General features: G+C 41.1%; 1 protein-coding gene across 2 annotated transcripts in view; it reads left to right on the top strand.

The window, feature by feature from the left end:
* The window catches only part of LOC110491747 (protein FAM117A), a 29,132-nt gene extending 12,070 nt beyond the window's left edge, over positions 1 to 17,062 (top strand). For both annotated transcript variants that reach the window (XM_021565435.2, XM_021565434.2), the window contains exons 5-8: positions 4,399 to 4,515; positions 11,336 to 11,498; positions 12,152 to 12,311; positions 14,920 to 17,062. In XM_021565435.2, coding sequence (XP_021421110.2) covers positions 4,399 to 4,515; positions 11,336 to 11,498; positions 12,152 to 12,311; positions 14,920 to 15,178 — 699 coding nt within the window. In that variant the 3' untranslated portion in view covers positions 15,179 to 17,062. The remainder of the gene's footprint in view (positions 1 to 4,398; positions 4,516 to 11,335; positions 11,499 to 12,151; positions 12,312 to 14,919) is intronic.
* The last annotated feature ends 1,935 nt before the right edge of the window (positions 17,063 to 18,997 follow it).

Here is an 18,997-nt window from a genome sequence, read left to right as displayed (position 1 = left end):
AGCCTGGGCTTGAACCTGATTGAACCTCTCTGGAGAGACCTAAAAATAACTGTGTAGAGACGCTCCCCATCCAACCTGACAGCTTGAGAGGTTCTGTATAGAAGAATGTGGGAAACTCCCCAAATACATGTGTGCCATGCTTGTAGTGTCATACCCAAGAAGACTCGAGGCTGTAATCGCTACCAAAGGTGCTTCAACAAAGTACTGCGTAAAGGGTCTGAATACTTATGTAAGTTTGATATTTCAGTTTTTTTTATTTTTAAAATGTCATCTGTTTTGCTTTGCGATTATGGGGTATTGTGTGTAGATTGATATGGGGGGGGGACGATTTAATACATTTTAGAATAAGACTAACTTAACAAAATGTGGAAAAAGTCAAGCGGTCAATACTTTCCGAATGCAGTGTAAATTAAGTGAGTCATTCCATGGATAATTTATCTTAAAACAGTTCCTTATGTTAGCTTCTATATGTCAGCTTATACCCAGTCTTCAGAACTAAAGAAGGATGTTTAAGCCGTGAGACAATTGAGGCATGGATAGGGTGAAGGGGCAAGACAAAAGCTTTTAGTGCCCTTGAACGGGTCAAGAACTGCAAAGCTGCTGGGTTTTTCACACAAGTTTCTCGTGTATCAAGAATGGTCCACCATCCGCACGACATCCAGCCAACTTGACACAACTGTGGGAAGCATTGGTGTCCACATGGGCCAGCATCCCTCTGGAAAGCTTTCAACACCTTGTAGAGTCCATGCCCTGATGAATTGAGGGTGTTCTGGGGGTAAAACTTATTTTAGGATGGTGTTCCTAATGTTTGGTATACTCAGTGCTAAAATAAAGAAATACAAAAATGTATACTTTTTAAAAATATACTTAAGTAAACATATTCTGGTCCTGGTTAATGTGCACATTTTGTCCAGCCACTCAATCAATGCAAACTTTTTTCAAGCCATATAACATTTTTGGACTTATAAATTAATGTTCTTCACCCATTGTTCCTTCCAGAATATAACTTGTAAATGCCTCGTGAGCTTACTTCAACTGTTGTACCCCATCAGAACCCAAAATATAAGCTTGTTTTACTCCGATGTTTGTAAACAAAGTAAATGAAATGAAAATGTAGCCTCATGGTAGAAACAATAATTTTGATATGATGGATGGTCAGTCCTTGCATCCATAGCTCAGTCTATGCATTTAATTGTGGTTACATTTATCCAGCCCCATATCAGATTTTTACAGGAGCGGTGGACCACAGTCAATAAGCAAAGCAGCATATCAGAGGAAGTGAATCAAATTAGCCGACTAGTGAAGCAACAGGAAAGTGACGATATCACTACCCACTTCTGCTTTCTGCACCAGCTGTGGAACACACTGTTTCCGATGCTAGCCTGTAGAAGTGGGTTGTGTTCATTAGGGCACACAGCCCCAAAAATGTTTTAAACGTTTTGCAACAAATGAAAATGAGCATTTCTTAATGGTCATGCCCAGCTAGTTTAGCCCTGTTTTCAGTCTTGTTTTCTTTAGTTTGAAGATGCACGATACTCATCGGTTCCCGGTTCAGATAATTAAGATACGAGTGCATCAGTCCGCTGGAGCCCAAACTGTAGCATGCATCAGTCAGAAAACCCATTCAAACGTTACGAATTGTCGGTTCCCAAATTAGTTTAGCTCATATTACTTTCTTTCTACCTTCTTAAAATACCTAATCATTTATAACTGATGCTTCCTCTCCTTCAGTATTAAAATAAGCATGTAACTGCATTGACATTTGTGGAAAAAAGCCAAAAAACAATTCTAAAATTCAATAGTTGGACAAGGGATGAAGATCCATCAGATATTAACTGAATTATAATACATAAAATATTTTACTACTAGGGAATTTGGTGGGAATTCAGTATTACATTTGTCAAATAGCATTTTTTCTTCTAAATGCACTAATGCATACATTTTCTTATTGTATATGTTAAATTAAAGACGTCTATAAATATATTGGTGTATTTTCATATATAAATACATTAACATAAAGGGGTGGAACAGGGCTACCACCATCCAACACTTGCACTGTCTACCCTACCTGAATTCACCTGTGCCGTCTAGACTGCCTCTAATTACTGTTGTCACGTGCTCTTTCGTAACTCAACTGAGGTGTCAATAACAGGATACCCTCAAATTAAAAATCAACACGCTCGACACATACTCCACATTGTTTGCGAGATCAGACATATCACTAATCCAAATGTTTTAGTTTCGGAAGTTGCTTTCGATTCAGCGCATCTAATTTGTAAGCATTTCAACTGTACTAAATGATAACTTATTTTGATGGGTGTCCATTTTGTGCAATTGAAAAAAAGTAATCTTCACTTTCTTGTGATGTAGGTGCGTTAAATCCCAGATCAAGTTTTAGCGTTTCTTAGATACAACAAAAGAGAACGTATTCCATTGAGCCCATTTTGTTTTTTTGACAGGTCATTACAAACGTTTCCTCTAATGTTAACGGGGGAAAATGACAGGCACAAGCAAGAGTGAACGAGTCGCAGAAGAAAAATTAAAGCAATAAATCAGCGAGATTTAAGTGACAAGTGGAATTTGATTCCATCAAACACAGGGAATGGATGGATATAGTAGACAGATCCTCAGGTGGGTGGGGCATGCGCGTTGCTATGCTGATCTGTAAGACATTTTGCATGCCGAACAACCCCAGGCAGTATCAGTAGCCTAGTCAAGCTGTGCTGCTTGGTGCGCGGCATGTTCAGCATTCAAATGGCTTGAGCAATATTAGGCTTTATTAGTTGAGATGCAACCAATGTAATTTGATAGGTTAGTTATCAAATGCACTGTTAAAAATGTTTTACCTGAATACAATTAAGGTACCGGAGACAACTCATCTGGCTATAGCCTACCTGTTAATCGGGGCTTACATTAGATTTAATTTCTATTAAGTTTCACCAGCAGTTTTGTTTTACAAAATCTGTATATGGCCATTTTTAGATATACAGGGTAAAGTTGATAATTTCATGACGAGGACAGCAATCACTTGTGTGTGGTTAAGCTGTACTGCAGCGCCAGCTGTGCTACCAAAGACTCTGGGTTCGCGCCCAAGCTCTGTTGTAACCGGCCGCGACTGGGAGGTCCGTGGGGCGACGCACAATTGGCCTAGCATCGTCCGGGTTAGGGAGGGTTTGGCCGGTAGGGAAATCCTTGTCTCATTGCGCACCAGCGACTCCTGTGGCGGGCCGGGCGCAGTGCGCGCTAACCAAGGTTGCCAGGTGCACAGTGTTTCCTCCGACACATTGGTGTGGCTGGCTTCTGGGTTGGATGGAGCTGTGTTAAGAAGCAGTGCGGCTTGGTTGGGTTGTGTATCGGAGGACGCATGACTTTCAACCTTCGTCTCTCCCGAGCCCGTGCGGGAGTTGTAGCGACGAGACAAGATACCACGAAATTGGGGAGAAAAAGGGGTAAATTTTAAAATATATATAATTATAATAAAGAAAATGTATGTCTTTATGCAACAAATGTATATGCACCAAAATAATTTGTTCCTCTAATCAAACCGCATCGAATCATTTTAAACAAAAATATATATTTTCTGTATAGGAGCCCATGGATCTAGATACGAGTCGAATAGTCTTGAAAAGGAAAGATATACAATGAACATGACCCTTCTATAGGCCTTCAACCCATATGCACTGCATTATCGTCATTGTGCAAGGAGAGAAGGAAGTATGGGCCAATACACACTCCAGAAATAGGCCTACTCTCATCAAAACATATGAAGACTAGAAATAAGCACAGTAATAGTTATAATGCATTGTAAAATATATCAAACCTGGGTTCAAATGGAAAATTACGATCTTTCAAATTCTGTGTTTGCTTGTGTTTGCTTGAGCCTGCCTATTGCCGGATAGGCTGGATTTGTTCTTTTGGTATGGTTCCATTGCTCTAGGTTAACTCACTCATGCACAGCTAAAGCTTTGACCGATTTCCACTACTAGGCTTATTTAAACCTGGGTTCTTAATTTACAAACATTTCCAAAGTTTAGTCACTAACTGATAACTCGGAGGATGTGTACTGGGAGCGATATGTCATTTTTGTGCTTTATCTGTTTGCATTGTGTGTGTGTGTGTGTGTGTGTGTGTGTGTGTGTGTGTGTCTTGTCTGTTTGTGTGTCCATAGTTGCATGTTGCAAGTGTCAGTTTGGTGTACCTATGCCCTACGCTTGCTTGTTTGTCTATGCCAATGTTTTGTTTACTCTATGCATTGCACATTATGAATGTGTACTTTATGTCCTACTGTATTGTTCTGTTGTCTTGTTTTACTGTAGTCTTCCACTGATTGTCAGTCAATTTTGAAGTATGAATTCAATTTATTAAATCAGTTGATGCCTCTCTTTTTTTCTCCCCCAGCCTATCCCACCCACCCCCCTGTACAAGCTAACCCCTCGTCTGCGCCGCAGCGTGGAGGGCCTCAACCAGGAGCTGGAGGGCATGTTCGTGTGCCAGCCGCCCCACCACCAGTGCTGGGTAAGACATTTACATGTTTAGATTGTGCTAATTTCCATTGCAGCCCTACAATACTCACTCCTCAAGGGAAATCTATTCTTGATATTGCGATTATCCATCTCGTTATCTTACCTGTTTTCCTGAATTAGTTCTTAGTTTAAAAATAAATATATATTTCACCCCCTTTTTCTCCCCAATTTCGTGATATCCAATTACGATCTTGTCTCATTGCTGCGACTGTGAAGCTCGAGTCATGCCTTCTCCGCCAAACCGCACTCCTTAACACCTGCCCTCTTATCCCGGAAGCCAGCCGCACCAATGTGTCGGAGAAAACACAGTTCAACTGGCAACACAAGTCAGCGTGCATGTGCCTGGCCTGCTGCGTTAGTTACATCCTGGCCGGCCAGACCCTCCCCTAACCCAGACTACGCTTGTGCACCGCCTCATGGTTCTCCCGGTCGGCTGCCTGGGATCAAACCCCGGTTGTTGGTGATCAGGCTGTTGACACTGTTGTGTCGTCGGCAAACTTAATGGTGTTAGTTGTGCATGGCAATGCAGTCATGGGTGAACAGGGAGTACAGGAGGGGACTGAGCACACACTCCTGTGTTGCCCCCGTGTTGAAGATCAGCGTGGCAGATGTGTTACCTACCTTACCACCTGGGGGCGGCCCGCCAGGAAGCCCAGGATTCAGTTGCAGAGGGAGGTATTTAGTCCCAGGGTGCTTAGTGCCTTCAAAGCTCATCACTAAACTATCTGTCACTTCAAGAGTTGTTTCAACAAGTTTGCAGAAAATCTCAATCCTAAACAGAATGTTTAAATATAGCTGCAAGTAGCAATAAGAGGTGCTGGCTTATGTGCAGGCTGAGAGGAAGCATGGCAGCATTATACACAATTCTAAACAAAGATGCCATTTTCTAATCTTTGGATGTATTGCTTTTCTCAAATGTACTAGAGACAGGCATGATTAACATACATTCTGAGTTTGGAGTTCATGGATACATTTTTATTTTTGATTTGATAATCTTGTATTAAACAAATCAATCAATATTTGAGATTCTTCAAATAGCCACCCTTTGCCTTGATGACAGCTTTGCACACTCTTGGCATTCTCTCAATCAGCTTCGAGGTACTCACCTGGAATGCATTTCAATTAACAGGTCTGCCTTCTTAAAAGTTAATTTGTGGAATTTCTTTCGTCAATGCGTTTGAGCCAATCAGTTGTGTTGTGACGGGGGGGGGGGGGGGTTGATAGCCCTATTTGGTAAAAGACCAAGTCCATATTATGGGAAGAACAGCTCAAATTAGCAAAGAGAGATGACAGTTCATTACTTTAAGACATGAACATCAGTCAATAAAGAACATTTCAAGAACTTTAAGTTTCTTCAAATGCAGTCGCAAAAAACTGGCTCATGAGGACCGCCACAGGAAAGGAAGACCCTGCTGCATAGGATAAGTTCATTAGTTACCAGCCTCAGGAATTGCAGCCTAAATAAATTATTCATAGGTCAAGTAACAGACGCATCTCAACATCAACTGTTCAGAGGAGACTGTGAATCAGGCCTTCATGGTCGAATTGCTGCAAAGAATCCACTACTCAAGGACACCACTAAGAAGAAGTGACTTGCTTAGACCAAGAAACACAAGCAATAGACATTAGACTGGTGGAAATCTGTCCTTTTGGTCTGATGAGCCCAAATGTAAGATTTTTGGCTCCGTCCGCCATGTCTTTGAGATGTTTTTTTGACAGGTCATTACAAACATTTCCTCTAATGTTAACGGGGAAAAATGACAGGCACAAGCAAGCGTATGAACGAGTCACAGAAGAAAAATTAAAGCAATAAATCAGCGAGATATAAGTGACAAGTGGAATTTGATTCCATCAAACACAGGGAATGTATGGATATAGTAGACAGATCCTCAGGTGGGTGGGGCATGCGCGTTGCTATGCTGATCTGTAAGACATTTTGCATGCCGACCAACCCCAGGCAGTATCAGTAGCCTAGTCAAGCTGTGCTGCTTGGTGCGCGGCATGTTAAGCATTCAAATGGCTTGAGCAATATTAGGCTTTATTAGTTGAGATGCAACCAATGTAATTTGATAGGTTAGTTATCAAATGCACTGTTAAAAATGTTTTACCTGAATACAATTAAGGTACCGGAGACAACTCATCTGGCTATAGCCTACCTGCTAATCGGGGCTTACATTAGATTTAATTTCTATTAAGTTTCACCAGCAGTTTTGTTTTACAAAATCTGTATATGGCCATTTTTTTGATATACAGGGTAAAGTTGATAATTTCATGACGAGGACAGCAATCATGTGTGTGAGCCTGGTCGAAGTGGGTGGAGAAGTGAAGCTCACTCTGTCAACCCCCCCCCCAAACCGATAGTGGAGTAGAAGATGCCCGCTAGTCTCCTTGATGGCTTAGCTCAGGTGACTGCATACACCATAGTCATTGAGATGCGGTGTTGGTGAACTGATGATCTCCGTGTGTATTTCCAACCGTAAAGCATGGAAGATGAGGTGTTATGGTGTGGGGGTGCTTTGCTGGATGCTGTCTGATTTAATTAGAATTCAATTTACGCTCACCACAGCATTCTGCAGCGATACGCCATCCCATCTGGTTTGCGCTTAGTGGGACTATCATTTGTTTTTTCAATAGGACAATGACCCAACACACCTCCAGGCTGTGTAAGGGCTATTTGACCAAGAACAAGAGTGATAGTGCTAAATCAAATGACCTGGCCTCCACAATCACTTGACCTCAACTCAATTGAGATGGTCTGGGATGAGTTGGACCACAGAGTGATGGAAAAGCAGTCAACAAGTCCTCAGCATATGTGGGAACGCCTTCAAGACTGTTGGAAAAACATTCCAGGTGAAGCTGGTTGAGAATGCCAAGTGTGCAAAAGCTGTCAAGACAATGGGTGGCTATTTGAAGAATGTCAAATATATAAAATATATTTTGTTTTGTCTAACACTTGTTTTGTTTACTACATGATTCCATATGTTATTTAATAGTTTTGATGTATTCAACCTTATTCTACAATGTAGACAATAGTAAAAATACAGAAAAACCCTTGAATTAGTAGGTGTCTGAACTTTTGACTGGTACTGTATATATGTGTCTTGTGGGTGTGCGTCGGGTCAGTGCAAGATAGTTTGGGTACCATTAATATTGTATCCTATAGCTTTTTTCAAACATAGTAAAGACTAACATGATAAACTTATTCTGAGTTTGGAGTCCATCGTATGTACGGCTTGTGAGAAGATTTTAGGAAAAATCCAAGATGGCAGATCTTATGGGTCCTTGAGGAAAATGTATTCCTTACGTTTTGTTGTATGTGTAACAAGGTGGCGGGGCTGACCCTTAATCATTTATGTTTATGATACAAAGATGTCTAACGTTTGAGGGTTGTCAGAGAAATTCTATAGGAAGAGAGACTGCAGATTCTTTCAAACATCAATTTATACGATTGCAAAAATGAAGCAATCAACCATCACCAAGAATGGTATAGAGTTGAAAAGCTTAACAAACATAGTTGGGTCTCTGCTTTTATAGAAAAAGTACAACATATTTTGTCTAGCAGATTGGGGAAACCTGGGTGGAACATAGTGTAAAAGGCGATTTGGATTGTCTGTGCAGATTAAGATGGCACGAGGGCTCAACTGTATGTCTCGCATGCTGCGGTCGCACCTAAATGGTTCTTAGTCATAAGACTGGGCGTATAGCTAAGTCACTCAAAGAAAAGTTTGCATCAGGTTACAAAAAACACTGGAATATAACGAGACTATTCTTTAAGCAGTAACATGGGATAGCATGACTAATTACAGTTGAAGTCGGAAGTTTACATGCATTTAGGTTGGAGTCATTAAAAGTCGTTTTTCAACCACTCCACAAATGTCTTGTTAACAAACTATAGTTTTGGCAAATCGATTAGGACATCTACTTTGTGCATGAAACAAGTAATTATTCCAACAATTGTTTAGACAGATTATTTCACTTTATAATTCACTGTATCACAATTCTAGTGGGTCAGAAGTTTACATACACTAAGTTGACTGTGCCTTTAAACAGCTTGGAAAATTAAAGAAAATAATGTCATGGCTTTAGAAGCTTCTGATAGGCTAATTGACATAATTTGAGTCAATTGTACCTGTGGATGTATTTCAAGGCCTACCTTCAAACTCTGTGCCTCTTTGCTTGACATCATAGGAAAATCAAAAGGATTCAGCCCAAAATTGTAGACCTCCACAAGTCTGGTTCATCCTTGGGAGCATTTTCCAAACGCCTGAAGGTACCATGTTCATCTGTACAAACAATAGTACGCAAGTACCTTGGACCTTGTGAAGATGCTGGAGGAAACCGGTGCAAAAGTATCTATATCCACAGTAAAACGAGTCCTATATCGACATAACCTGAAAGGCTGCTTAGCAAGGATAAGCCACTGCTCCAAAACTGCCATAAAAAGCCAGACTACGGTTTGCAACTGCACATGGGGACAAAGATTGTACTTTTTGGAGAAATGTCCTCTGGTCTGATGAAACAAAAATAGAACTGTTTGGCCATAATGACCATCGTTATGTTTGGAGGAAAAAGGGGGATGCTTGCAAGCTGAAGAACACCATCCCAACCGTGAAGCACGGGGGTGGCAGCATAATGTTGTGGGGATGCTTTGCTGCAGGAGGGACTGGTGCACTTCACAAAATAGATGGCATCATGAGGGAGGGAAGCATGTGGATATATTGAAGCAACATCTCAAGATGTCAATCAGGAAGTTAAAGCTTGGTCGCAAAAGGGTCTTCCAAATTAACAATGACCCCAAGTGTACTTCCAAAGTTGTGGCAGAATGGCTTAAGGACAACAAAGTCAAGGTATTGGAGTGGCCATCACAAAGCCCTGACCTCAATCCCATAGAAGATTTGTGCACAGAACTGAAGAAGCATGTGCGAGCAAGGAGGCCTTACAAACCTGTCTGTTACACCAGCTCTGTCAGAAGGAATGGGCCAAAATTCACCCAACTTATTGTGGGAAGCTTGTGGAAGGCAACTCTCACCGTTTGACCCAAGTTAAACAATTCAAAAGCAATGCTACCAAATACTAATTGAGTGTATGTCAACTTCTGACCCACTGGGAATGTGATGAAAGAAATAACAGCTGAAATAAATTATTCTCTCTACTATTCTGACATTTCACATTCTTAAAATTAAGTGGTGATACTAACTGACCTAAAACAGGGAATATTTACTAGGATTAAATGTCAGGAAGTGTGAAACTTTGTTTAAATGTATTTGGCTAAGGTGTATGTAAACTTCTGACTTCAACTGTATGTGTGTTCTCAATTAAATTTATGGAATTTTCTATGACATTTCCTTCATTTTGAGACTGTTTCAACTTAATAGAAAATGACTTACAAACATGTTCATTAAACAAGCATTAACACGAGGGAAAGACTTCCTTACACTTAATATATCGCAATTGAAGATGACTTCTGTTGACATTGAGTTTCAACCCTTGCCCTTGATAATGTCTCTCACCTATGCTGCCAGTGTCCTTTACAGTCCATTATGCCTTGTCCATTTTCCTACAAGTACACCAGCAGTGTGAGAGAAGTTTGACCAGGATCTCTCTCCATGCTCCCTCCACATGGACTCATGTCGCACTCTATAGAAGTGGTACAGGACAGCCCCGTAGTGAACTGAATTTTCCAGACTGTTAATCCATTCAAATGATTTACTCTATGACCAATTCTTAATCCTACCAATATATTTATACAGATTTCTAGATCAAATGTGAAAAGAATACACAGTTTAAACTATTTTCCCCCCAAATTGGCTTATACTCCTATTATCTTGGCGATCTCGCTGCAATGTTACAGAGTCAGGGAGTTAAAGGGCCAATCCTTAGGGAGACATCCCGACCATACAGCAGACCCAATCTGGTGAGGTTGGATATAAACAAAGACAAGAACAACCAAAACAACAGTAATAACCATCACTCAAGGTGGGGAAAACTTCAATCCATTTGGAGTAAATGTCAACCATTACCAATATATTTTTCCCTTTTACGGGCAGGCATGTGAAGAAAATCTATTTGTTAATTTACCGACAGGCCCCAGTGGACCGGTATTTAAAAAAACAATACTGCCTGTTAAATAAAAAATAAACAAATTCGACTAGATCAAATTAGAATTACAACTCTTGATAACTCCATAAGGAAATAATTATATCCCATAAAGTATTGGTAAATTAGACTAGACAGTTGTCCCTCATCCGGCCGTAGGGGGAGCTCCCAAATAAGTAATGCCTGGCCATTTATTTGTTTTTGCCATACGTTTTACCCCACACCAGCATGCACACACAACTCACCTATTATGAATATTTGTTAAGTGGTGTTAATACTATGTTGGATTTATTGTGTGGGGTCTTTTTTAATTTGGTTATAAACTGGGTACGTAGAATGATGGAAATGTTTGAAATATTTATAAATGGTTTCTGGAGGTACAGGGAAAGAACACACTTAATGGGGTTGAATGGCCTTTGTTCTGACTTCCTGTTGATGCCCGACACCCTCACTAGAAAAACTGGAGACATTGGGTGAGGTCTAAATGGGCTATGCAAACACTAGTAATTAGAAGTTTATAATTTTGGACTAGTAATTAGAAGTTTATAATTTTGTAATAGTCCTATGTGTGGACCACGAGAAGGACAGAGAGAGTGCTACCCCTGAATGGCGATATTGTGACAAGTGGAACAATAGTAAGAATTCCATCAGAAACAATGAGGTATTCACTCGTCCTGTTGTCCAGTGTATTCACTGCATTCATTTGTCTCTCTCAGATTCTGGAGGTTCCTGACGGCCACAGGGCTCCAGTTCCACCACTGAGCTGCAGCAGTGGCTCCCAGAGCGACCCCTCCACCACGCCCCTCTCCCCCACACCCTCACCCTGCTCCTCTTTCTCCCCCTCTTCTGTAGAAGACCTACCTGTGAATCAGGACCCAGGTCAGTCTCTCCCTAATATAGCCCTGTAACATCAACAGTGCAGTGTTATGTTCAGTACTGTACACACAAACTTGTTCAGTAAGATGCACACAAACCTGCAATGTTACAATGTTTTGTAATTAAAAACTGTTTTTATTGGACAGGTTCAGGGTGTACCTCCCGGGTTTCTGTTTCAAAACGTTATCGCCATACTGAACAAGACCCATTTGGTTTATCAACATAAAATTGAGTAATACCAGGCTGGAAAAGCTAAATTGGCTATAAATGGTTGAGACAGTTTCCACAGTAATGGTGCCTCTTTACAATGACGTGATACAACTTTGATACAACATTTCCACTTGTTGTAGCACGAAATGCATGCACCAGAAACAGGGCACACTTTGTGAGATATCAGCAAGCTGTCTGCTTGGCTAGCTATCTAGCTGCTTTGCTAAACACATTATGTCAGCGCACTGTTCTGATTGGCCAGTCGCAAGTCTTTAGCTAAGATTTCACATGTTGAACTTTGGAAACCCCAGCTAGACCGTTCAGATCAAGCAAACTGCATAAAACTGTCTCGGGTGCTGTATCTGAACTGGGCATCAGTGATAGGAATTTAGAAACACAGATTGGACCTATTCAGATATTGGACCTATTCTCACACCACGCTTCAGGTGTGGCGGAGGGTGCAGAGCTGTGTCTCCTGTCATCCCAGGGTGGGTGGGAGCCATCCCCCTTGCTGCTCTCCTCCTCGCCCCGGCCCAACAAGAGCTACTGCTTCCAGAGGGAGCCCCCCGAGGGCTGCGAGAAGGTCCGCGTGTGTGAGGAGACCAGGTAGGTTCTCGCAAGTACACGCACACACATGCGTAATTGTTTGATGTGCACAGAAACGTACATGCCCACACAAATGTAAATACACACTAACGTGTGTATATGGACAGATGTATGCTTTGGTACATAGATAAATACAAAACATTCTGACTTGCATGCATTTATTCCAAAAAGCTTATGAACAGTAACATATGGCTTCTTAGATTGAGTCTGCACTGACCCCCAGTGGTTTCAAAGTTATTGGAGACTGGGTGTGTCAATATCACAGGGTTCATATGATCATGAAAATCCTGAAAAACGTAATGGAATTTTAAAATGGTGTTTCCCAGTCCTGGAAAAGTTTTAGAAAATAATAAAATCCTAAAGGTAATGGAAATTATTATTAAAAAAATTTTATCAATAAAATAAAATCAACATCTGCCTGGATCGGAATAACACTTTAGCTCGTCTGTATTTGCACGCATCGCCTGCATGTGTGCGAGACGAGTGGGCCGTTGCTCAAGGAGAGAGAGCGAGTCAGACATTTCAGCAGCAGATAGGCATAGCCTATAAAACATGATAAACAGACTAACTAGGTTCAAATCAAATGTATTTATATAGCCCTTCGTACATCAGCTGATATCTCAAAGTGCTGTACAGAAACCCAGCATAAAACCCCAAACAGCAAGCAATGCAGGTGTAGAAGCACGGTGGCTAGGAAAAACTCCCTAGAAAGGCCAAAACCTAGGAAGAAACCTAGAGCGGAACCAGGCTATGTGGGGTGGCCAGTCCTCTTCTGGCTGTGCTGGGTGGAGATTATAACAGAACATGGCCAAGATGTCCAAATGATCAGCATGGTCCAATAATAATAAGGCAGAACAGTTGAAACTGGAGCAGCAGCACGGCCAGGTGAACTGGGGACAGCAAGGAGTCATCATGTCAGGTAGTCCTGAGGCATGGTCCTAGGGCTCAGGTCCTCCGAGAGAGAGAATTGGAGAGAGCACACTTAAATTCACACAGGACACCGAATAGGACAGGAGAAGTACTCCAGATATAACAAACTGACCCTAGCCCCCTGACACAAACTACTGCAGCATAAATACTGGAGGCTGAGACAGGAGGGGTCAGAAGACACTGTGGCCCCATCCGAGGACACCCCTGGACAGGGCCAAACAGGAAGGATATAACCCCACCCACTTTGCCAAAGCACAGCCCCCACACCACTAGAGGGATATCTTCAACCACCAACTTACCATCCAGAGACAAGGCTGAGTATAGCCCACAAAGATCTCCGCCACGGCACAACCCAAGGGGGGGTGTCAACCCAGACAGGATGACCACATCAGTGAATCAACCCACTCAGGTGACGCACCCCTTCCAGGGACGATATGAGAGAGCCGCAGTAAGCCAGTGACTCAGCCCCTGTAATAGGGTTAGAGGCAGAGAATCCCAGTGGAAAGAGGGGAACCGGCCAGGCAGAGACAGCAAGGGCGGTTCGTTGCTCCAGAGCCTTTCCGTTCACCTTCCCACTCCTGGGCCAGACTACACTCAATCATATGACCCACTGAAGAGATGAGTCTTCAGTAAAGACTTAAAGACTTAAAGACCGAGTTTGCGCCTCTGACATGGGTAGGCAGACTGTTCCATAAAAATGGAGCTCTATAGGAGATAGCCCTGCCTCCAGCTGTTTGCTTAGAAATTCTAGGGACAATTAGGAGGCCTGCGTCTTGTGACGTTGCCAAATCAAAACATATCTTGTACCCTCTAGTTAAGTGTTTAGCTATTAGCATGTATTAAAATGTTTTCATGTCCTTAAAAAGCGTATCACCGACACTCACGAATAAGGCCATACAAAGTTGATGTACTTTTTTGAACGATTCACATGATTCATTTAAACAATTATTTTCGATGAAACAAACAATTCACTTCACCATTTGTATTAGTTGGTATTCGGTTTAATTGCATTGAATCTAATCATCTGAATCAAAATAATTTGAATTGTGAACATTCATTTTAGTAAAGAATAATTAATGTAGCCTTTCTTTTGGATTATGTTGGTTCAAAACTTGTATATGCTTCCAGTTGATTTGGGCATTTAACGTATGGGACGTTGCAATAGATGCTAGTCAGCCTGCAAAGTAAACACTTCTAAGCTGACTAAGATAAATATGACTAAACTAGAAAAGGAACATTTCTGGGCTTGCTTCAGCTGAACAAAAATATTTGTAGCCTACCATAGCCATTTGATCTTTGATATATTGAATACGCTAATTATTTGTTTTACATCAAGGTAGCTCTCCAGAGGGAGGGTTGCCCACATGTTTCGTACGGTTGCCTAACAGGTATTCTACTTTGTGGGGGGTTAAGTGCCTTACTCAACGACAGGAGATAGTACATGGGATCAGAGAGCAGACAGACACTGAGCAGCCTCCCAGTGTCGATACCACATTACGCATACTTTTTTACACTGTACTTCAGAGACGCCGTCAATTGTTGGTCATGGAAATTTGGTTAAAAGGAAAAGTCATTCAATTCCATTTGTCAATGTGTATGAACCCTGATATCAGGTTGACTGACATATTTGAACAGTTTGTGATCCTGCTCCTAACAACCATCTCTTTCTGTCCCACAGCTTTCCACACCTAGCCCAGTCCTCGCTCCTCTTCTCCTCCTGCCCCGACCCCAACAAGGTGAACTTCACCCCCCACGGCGTCTCTGCATTCTGCCCGGTCAGCCTGCTCAAGCCCCTGCTCCCATCCATGGACCTGCTGTTCCGCAGCCTGGCTGTGGCCCCAGCCACGGGCTGCTCTGGCCAGGGTGCAGACCCCTACCAGGCCCCCTCGCCTGGGTACCTGGGGCCTCACCCCGACTCGGTCACCACTGCCATGTAAAAGAGGCTACGTTAAAGGGGGAAATGTCAAGGCAGCGGTATGTTTTGAAAACTACATTACACATCATGAGGACTTCTTGGTTACTCTCCCCAGCCTTGTTGATTGTGGCCCCCCCCCAAATTAAACACAATGTTTCAAAGTGCTCGAAGACAGCCTTTTTACCAACCATGCTCCAGTTTAGTAAGAGTTTACAAACTTGTTACTGTTGACCAAAAATGTCAGGGAATATTTTTTGGACAGTAGTGGCTTCCATTTTCATTTCTCTTGTCTTCATCATAGCTTTTTTAAAGTGTCATTGGCTGTGCTCTGACTTTTTTTTTCTTTTTTTTCCCCTTATCCGTATTGAAAAGACATGACACACCAGCTGACTTTTGGCCTTTAACCTTGGGTGCCAACCACAGTCGCTGCCACATTGAAAGTGGTCTGAAATGTATTAACTTGTGGACCAATAGCCACTGAGAGGCAAGCATACTTTTATAAAAGGATCAATTTATTTGGTCATTTTTGTTAGAAAAGAAAATGTAAAAAAAAATAACATGAAGAAGAAATAGACAATGTGTGAGGTTATGTTATTTGCTTGAATCAGTCCCCAAGATGACATTTGCTTTTTTAGAACAGATCGGTCCATAAGGGTTTCGAATCGGAACATAATTAGATTTTCTATGTTAGGATGGTACATATAACACTGCGAGTCATTGGCTTGTCAATGGCTATAGTCATTTTTGCAACAATTCTGATCTTTTGTATTAATGTTCATTAGTCCCTATCTTATGATGCTCAAAAGACACTGCGTTGCTTCAACATTTGGTAGGATGGTGTAGGGTAGTCTTGTCGCTTTGACCAAACTACTAACCATCTTTTATTCTCTGGAAGAGCAATGTTTCCTATGATTTTTCTAGGGGACGATGCTTCACCCCTCACTTTATGCACATTGAACTCGACATTGAACTAGTTTTGGATTTTAGGAGCCTGTTGGCCCACTTCTCTTTTAATGGTGATTCAGATTTTCCCTCTCTTTGTATGTAAGGTGTCTTGGGAAAGCTTGTACTCTTTGGAAATGTAATGTTCTGCTCTGGATTAGTTTGTGTATTGTAGAAAAAGGCTGCTGTCAAATACCAGTTAATTATTTAAGTTATTAGAAAAGGAGGCAAATGTTCTTCACCAAAATCTGGTTGCTTTTAGTATTTAAATATATTTATATAGAATTTTCAATTGAGAAAAACTTTTTTAACCTTAAAGTAACACACACATGCAGATGTATTTTTTTTCCCCCTTAACCATCTTAGTGTTCTCATACAAGGCATGACAAATCAGTTTGCCACATTTGTGTTAAGTGGAACATAGTGCTCGATGAATTATATTTTTCTTTCTTGCATGCTTTTTAATTATTTTTCTAATAGCCTAGTTTTATATAGGTAATAAGATGAGTCTTGGTGACTTTTCCTTTTTTCCCCTGCTTTTCCTCTTGATGGTGAAAGAAGACATTTATAGAAGTTTGGTGCTATTTCTGTTAATGTTTAGTGCCTCTATTTTTGTTTCAAATAAGGCGATGTATACATGTTAATCAGAGCATAGCTCTTCTAGTTGTGTATATATGTGTATAGCTCCGTGGGGACTCTTACGACACTGACTACCTATGTAGTGGTCTAGAGTCATCTGATCTCGTTGGTAAATGTTGATGATTTTCTTGATGTTTATTTTTTTTCTTCCTCTACCAAGGTTACAAGATCAAGTTAATTGAGAATCTTTGCACAAAGTGACAGCTATTTCTTTCCATTTGCAATTTCTATTGTTTATGTTGTACTTTAGAGTAACCTTGTTTTGGTGTATGAATGTATTTTGGTATATTTTTCAGTTATCTGCAACATAAGCTAAAGAAGGTTCAAAAGTATGTTCGGATGTTCATTTCAGTTCCCCACTCTGTCCGTTTTATGTTAGGGGACTGACAAGCAAATTGTATTTGGGGGAATTATTATTTACTTCAAGGACAAGGTTTTACGTGGCAGCTATTTTATGTTTGAACACATTTCTGTGTAGTTATAGTTATTATTGAAATTGTTTTCAATGTTTTGGGGGAATTTCCCAGGTGTCATCTTTTCTATGGTTACATCCCAAATGGCACCCTCTTATGAAATAGGGTTCCATTTGGGACAGAAGCCTATGGTACCCCTACTTGGTTCTTATACAGGTGATTGACGATAAGAGGTGGTCTTTAGATTATAGACCGGCCAGTCTAGACACTCTTTGTACACTGCAATTTGCCCACCTGTAACGCGCGCATCGCACGCTTCCCAACATGTTTGGTTCTCCCATTATTAAAACCTATATTTGGGGGTGAACGGATCATCTAGCGCAACAATCATTGCTTTTATGACCAAGACTCTGAAAAGCCACCCGGCATAAATGGTATGGTTTTTGATCAACCTGTTGATGAATTTAAAACGTGCCTTTGGGTTTTGGAGTAGTGGCTGCTCCGCCATCCATCATTATAAGCGCGCTCCGATTTTTCATTTTAGGAGATTCGTGAACTTTAATGGCTGAAACAATCCAGTAGCCTCAAGAAAGCCCAATAATTGTTGCTGTATAGATTTTTTTCGATAGGCATATTGATACTAGGCTATAATACATTTTTAAAGGTTTCTTTACGTTGCTGTCGAGTTAAAAGTCAAATGTAGGCATTGGCCTACTGTAAGAATTTATACACGGCTAGCTCCCATGGTTTTATTGTTAACACAGACAGGTGCTGCAACCTGCGACGATGACACAAATCTGGTATGTTTGGTGCATAAATGAAGAAGCAGATGTGCGCTTCACCCAGGTCTGTAATAATAAACATAACATAGAAATACACGTTTCTGTTAAATACATACATTATACACTATGGCTGCTAGGTTTTATGTCAACTATAGAGAAAAGGCGGGTCATGACAAATGAATTAAATATAGTTTGTGAACTACAATAATTCAGATTTTTACTTATGTATAGCCTTTCACAACACAGAAGTATTGATGGGAATAATTCCGCGTTTATATGCCAGTCGGAAATAAAGTCAGACTTTTCTGATTAGTTAATAAATTGAACGAGGCACGTAATTAACTACAACTAGTTAGCAAGTCGAAAATGACCCCGTTCTAACTAGTACGTGAACGTGGTAAAAAGGTGGATAGACCAAATGTAAACCAACATGTCTGTAGTAGAAGGTTGTCCAGTGGCATCGTGAACATTCAATTGTTGTCCGACAAGCGCAGATACACATCCCCAAGCTCTGTGACAGTGCTGGTCAGAAAGAAAGCTAGCTGGCTGATGAATGCAGACAATAGACCAAAAATAGCAAAATGACAATCTGTTTCAGTAGCTATAGGTAGCTAGCTAACTATCTTGCTCGGTGTCGTCTAAAATACCACACATTTATAAGTCAGTTCATTTGATTAGTAGGACATGCTTATGTGAAGCTAGCCACAATAATGTAATTTGCCTTCAAAATAAAAGGCCCTCTTTTGAAAGTGATGCAGTGACACCAACAGAACACAACTGAAGCCGTTACACAAATAAAACCGTAGTAGCGCTGATTGCTGGACTTTGACTGTGGGGAGTCACCTCCCCAGTCACCCTATTGTGTGTATTGACATTCATATTGCACTGTACAGCCTTACCCCATTTCATTGATCCACAATCCATAGGTATCAGTCTATTCAGTACCCAAGCATGTAAATCTTGGTTGGGCAAACTCCCCTAAAATTTTTGGGGATTCATGTCAGCAAAGCCACTACACAACACTAAACAATACATTAATTGCGCTATACTGGTGACAAACAGTGC

Source organism: Oncorhynchus mykiss, chromosome 16 (genome assembly GCF_013265735.2).
Source record: "Oncorhynchus mykiss isolate Arlee chromosome 16, USDA_OmykA_1.1, whole genome shotgun sequence".
Lineage (NCBI taxonomy): Eukaryota > Metazoa > Chordata > Actinopteri > Salmoniformes > Salmonidae > Oncorhynchus > Oncorhynchus mykiss.
Note: the sequence above shows the minus strand (reverse complement) of the source record. Positions and strands in the feature narration are given on the sequence as shown.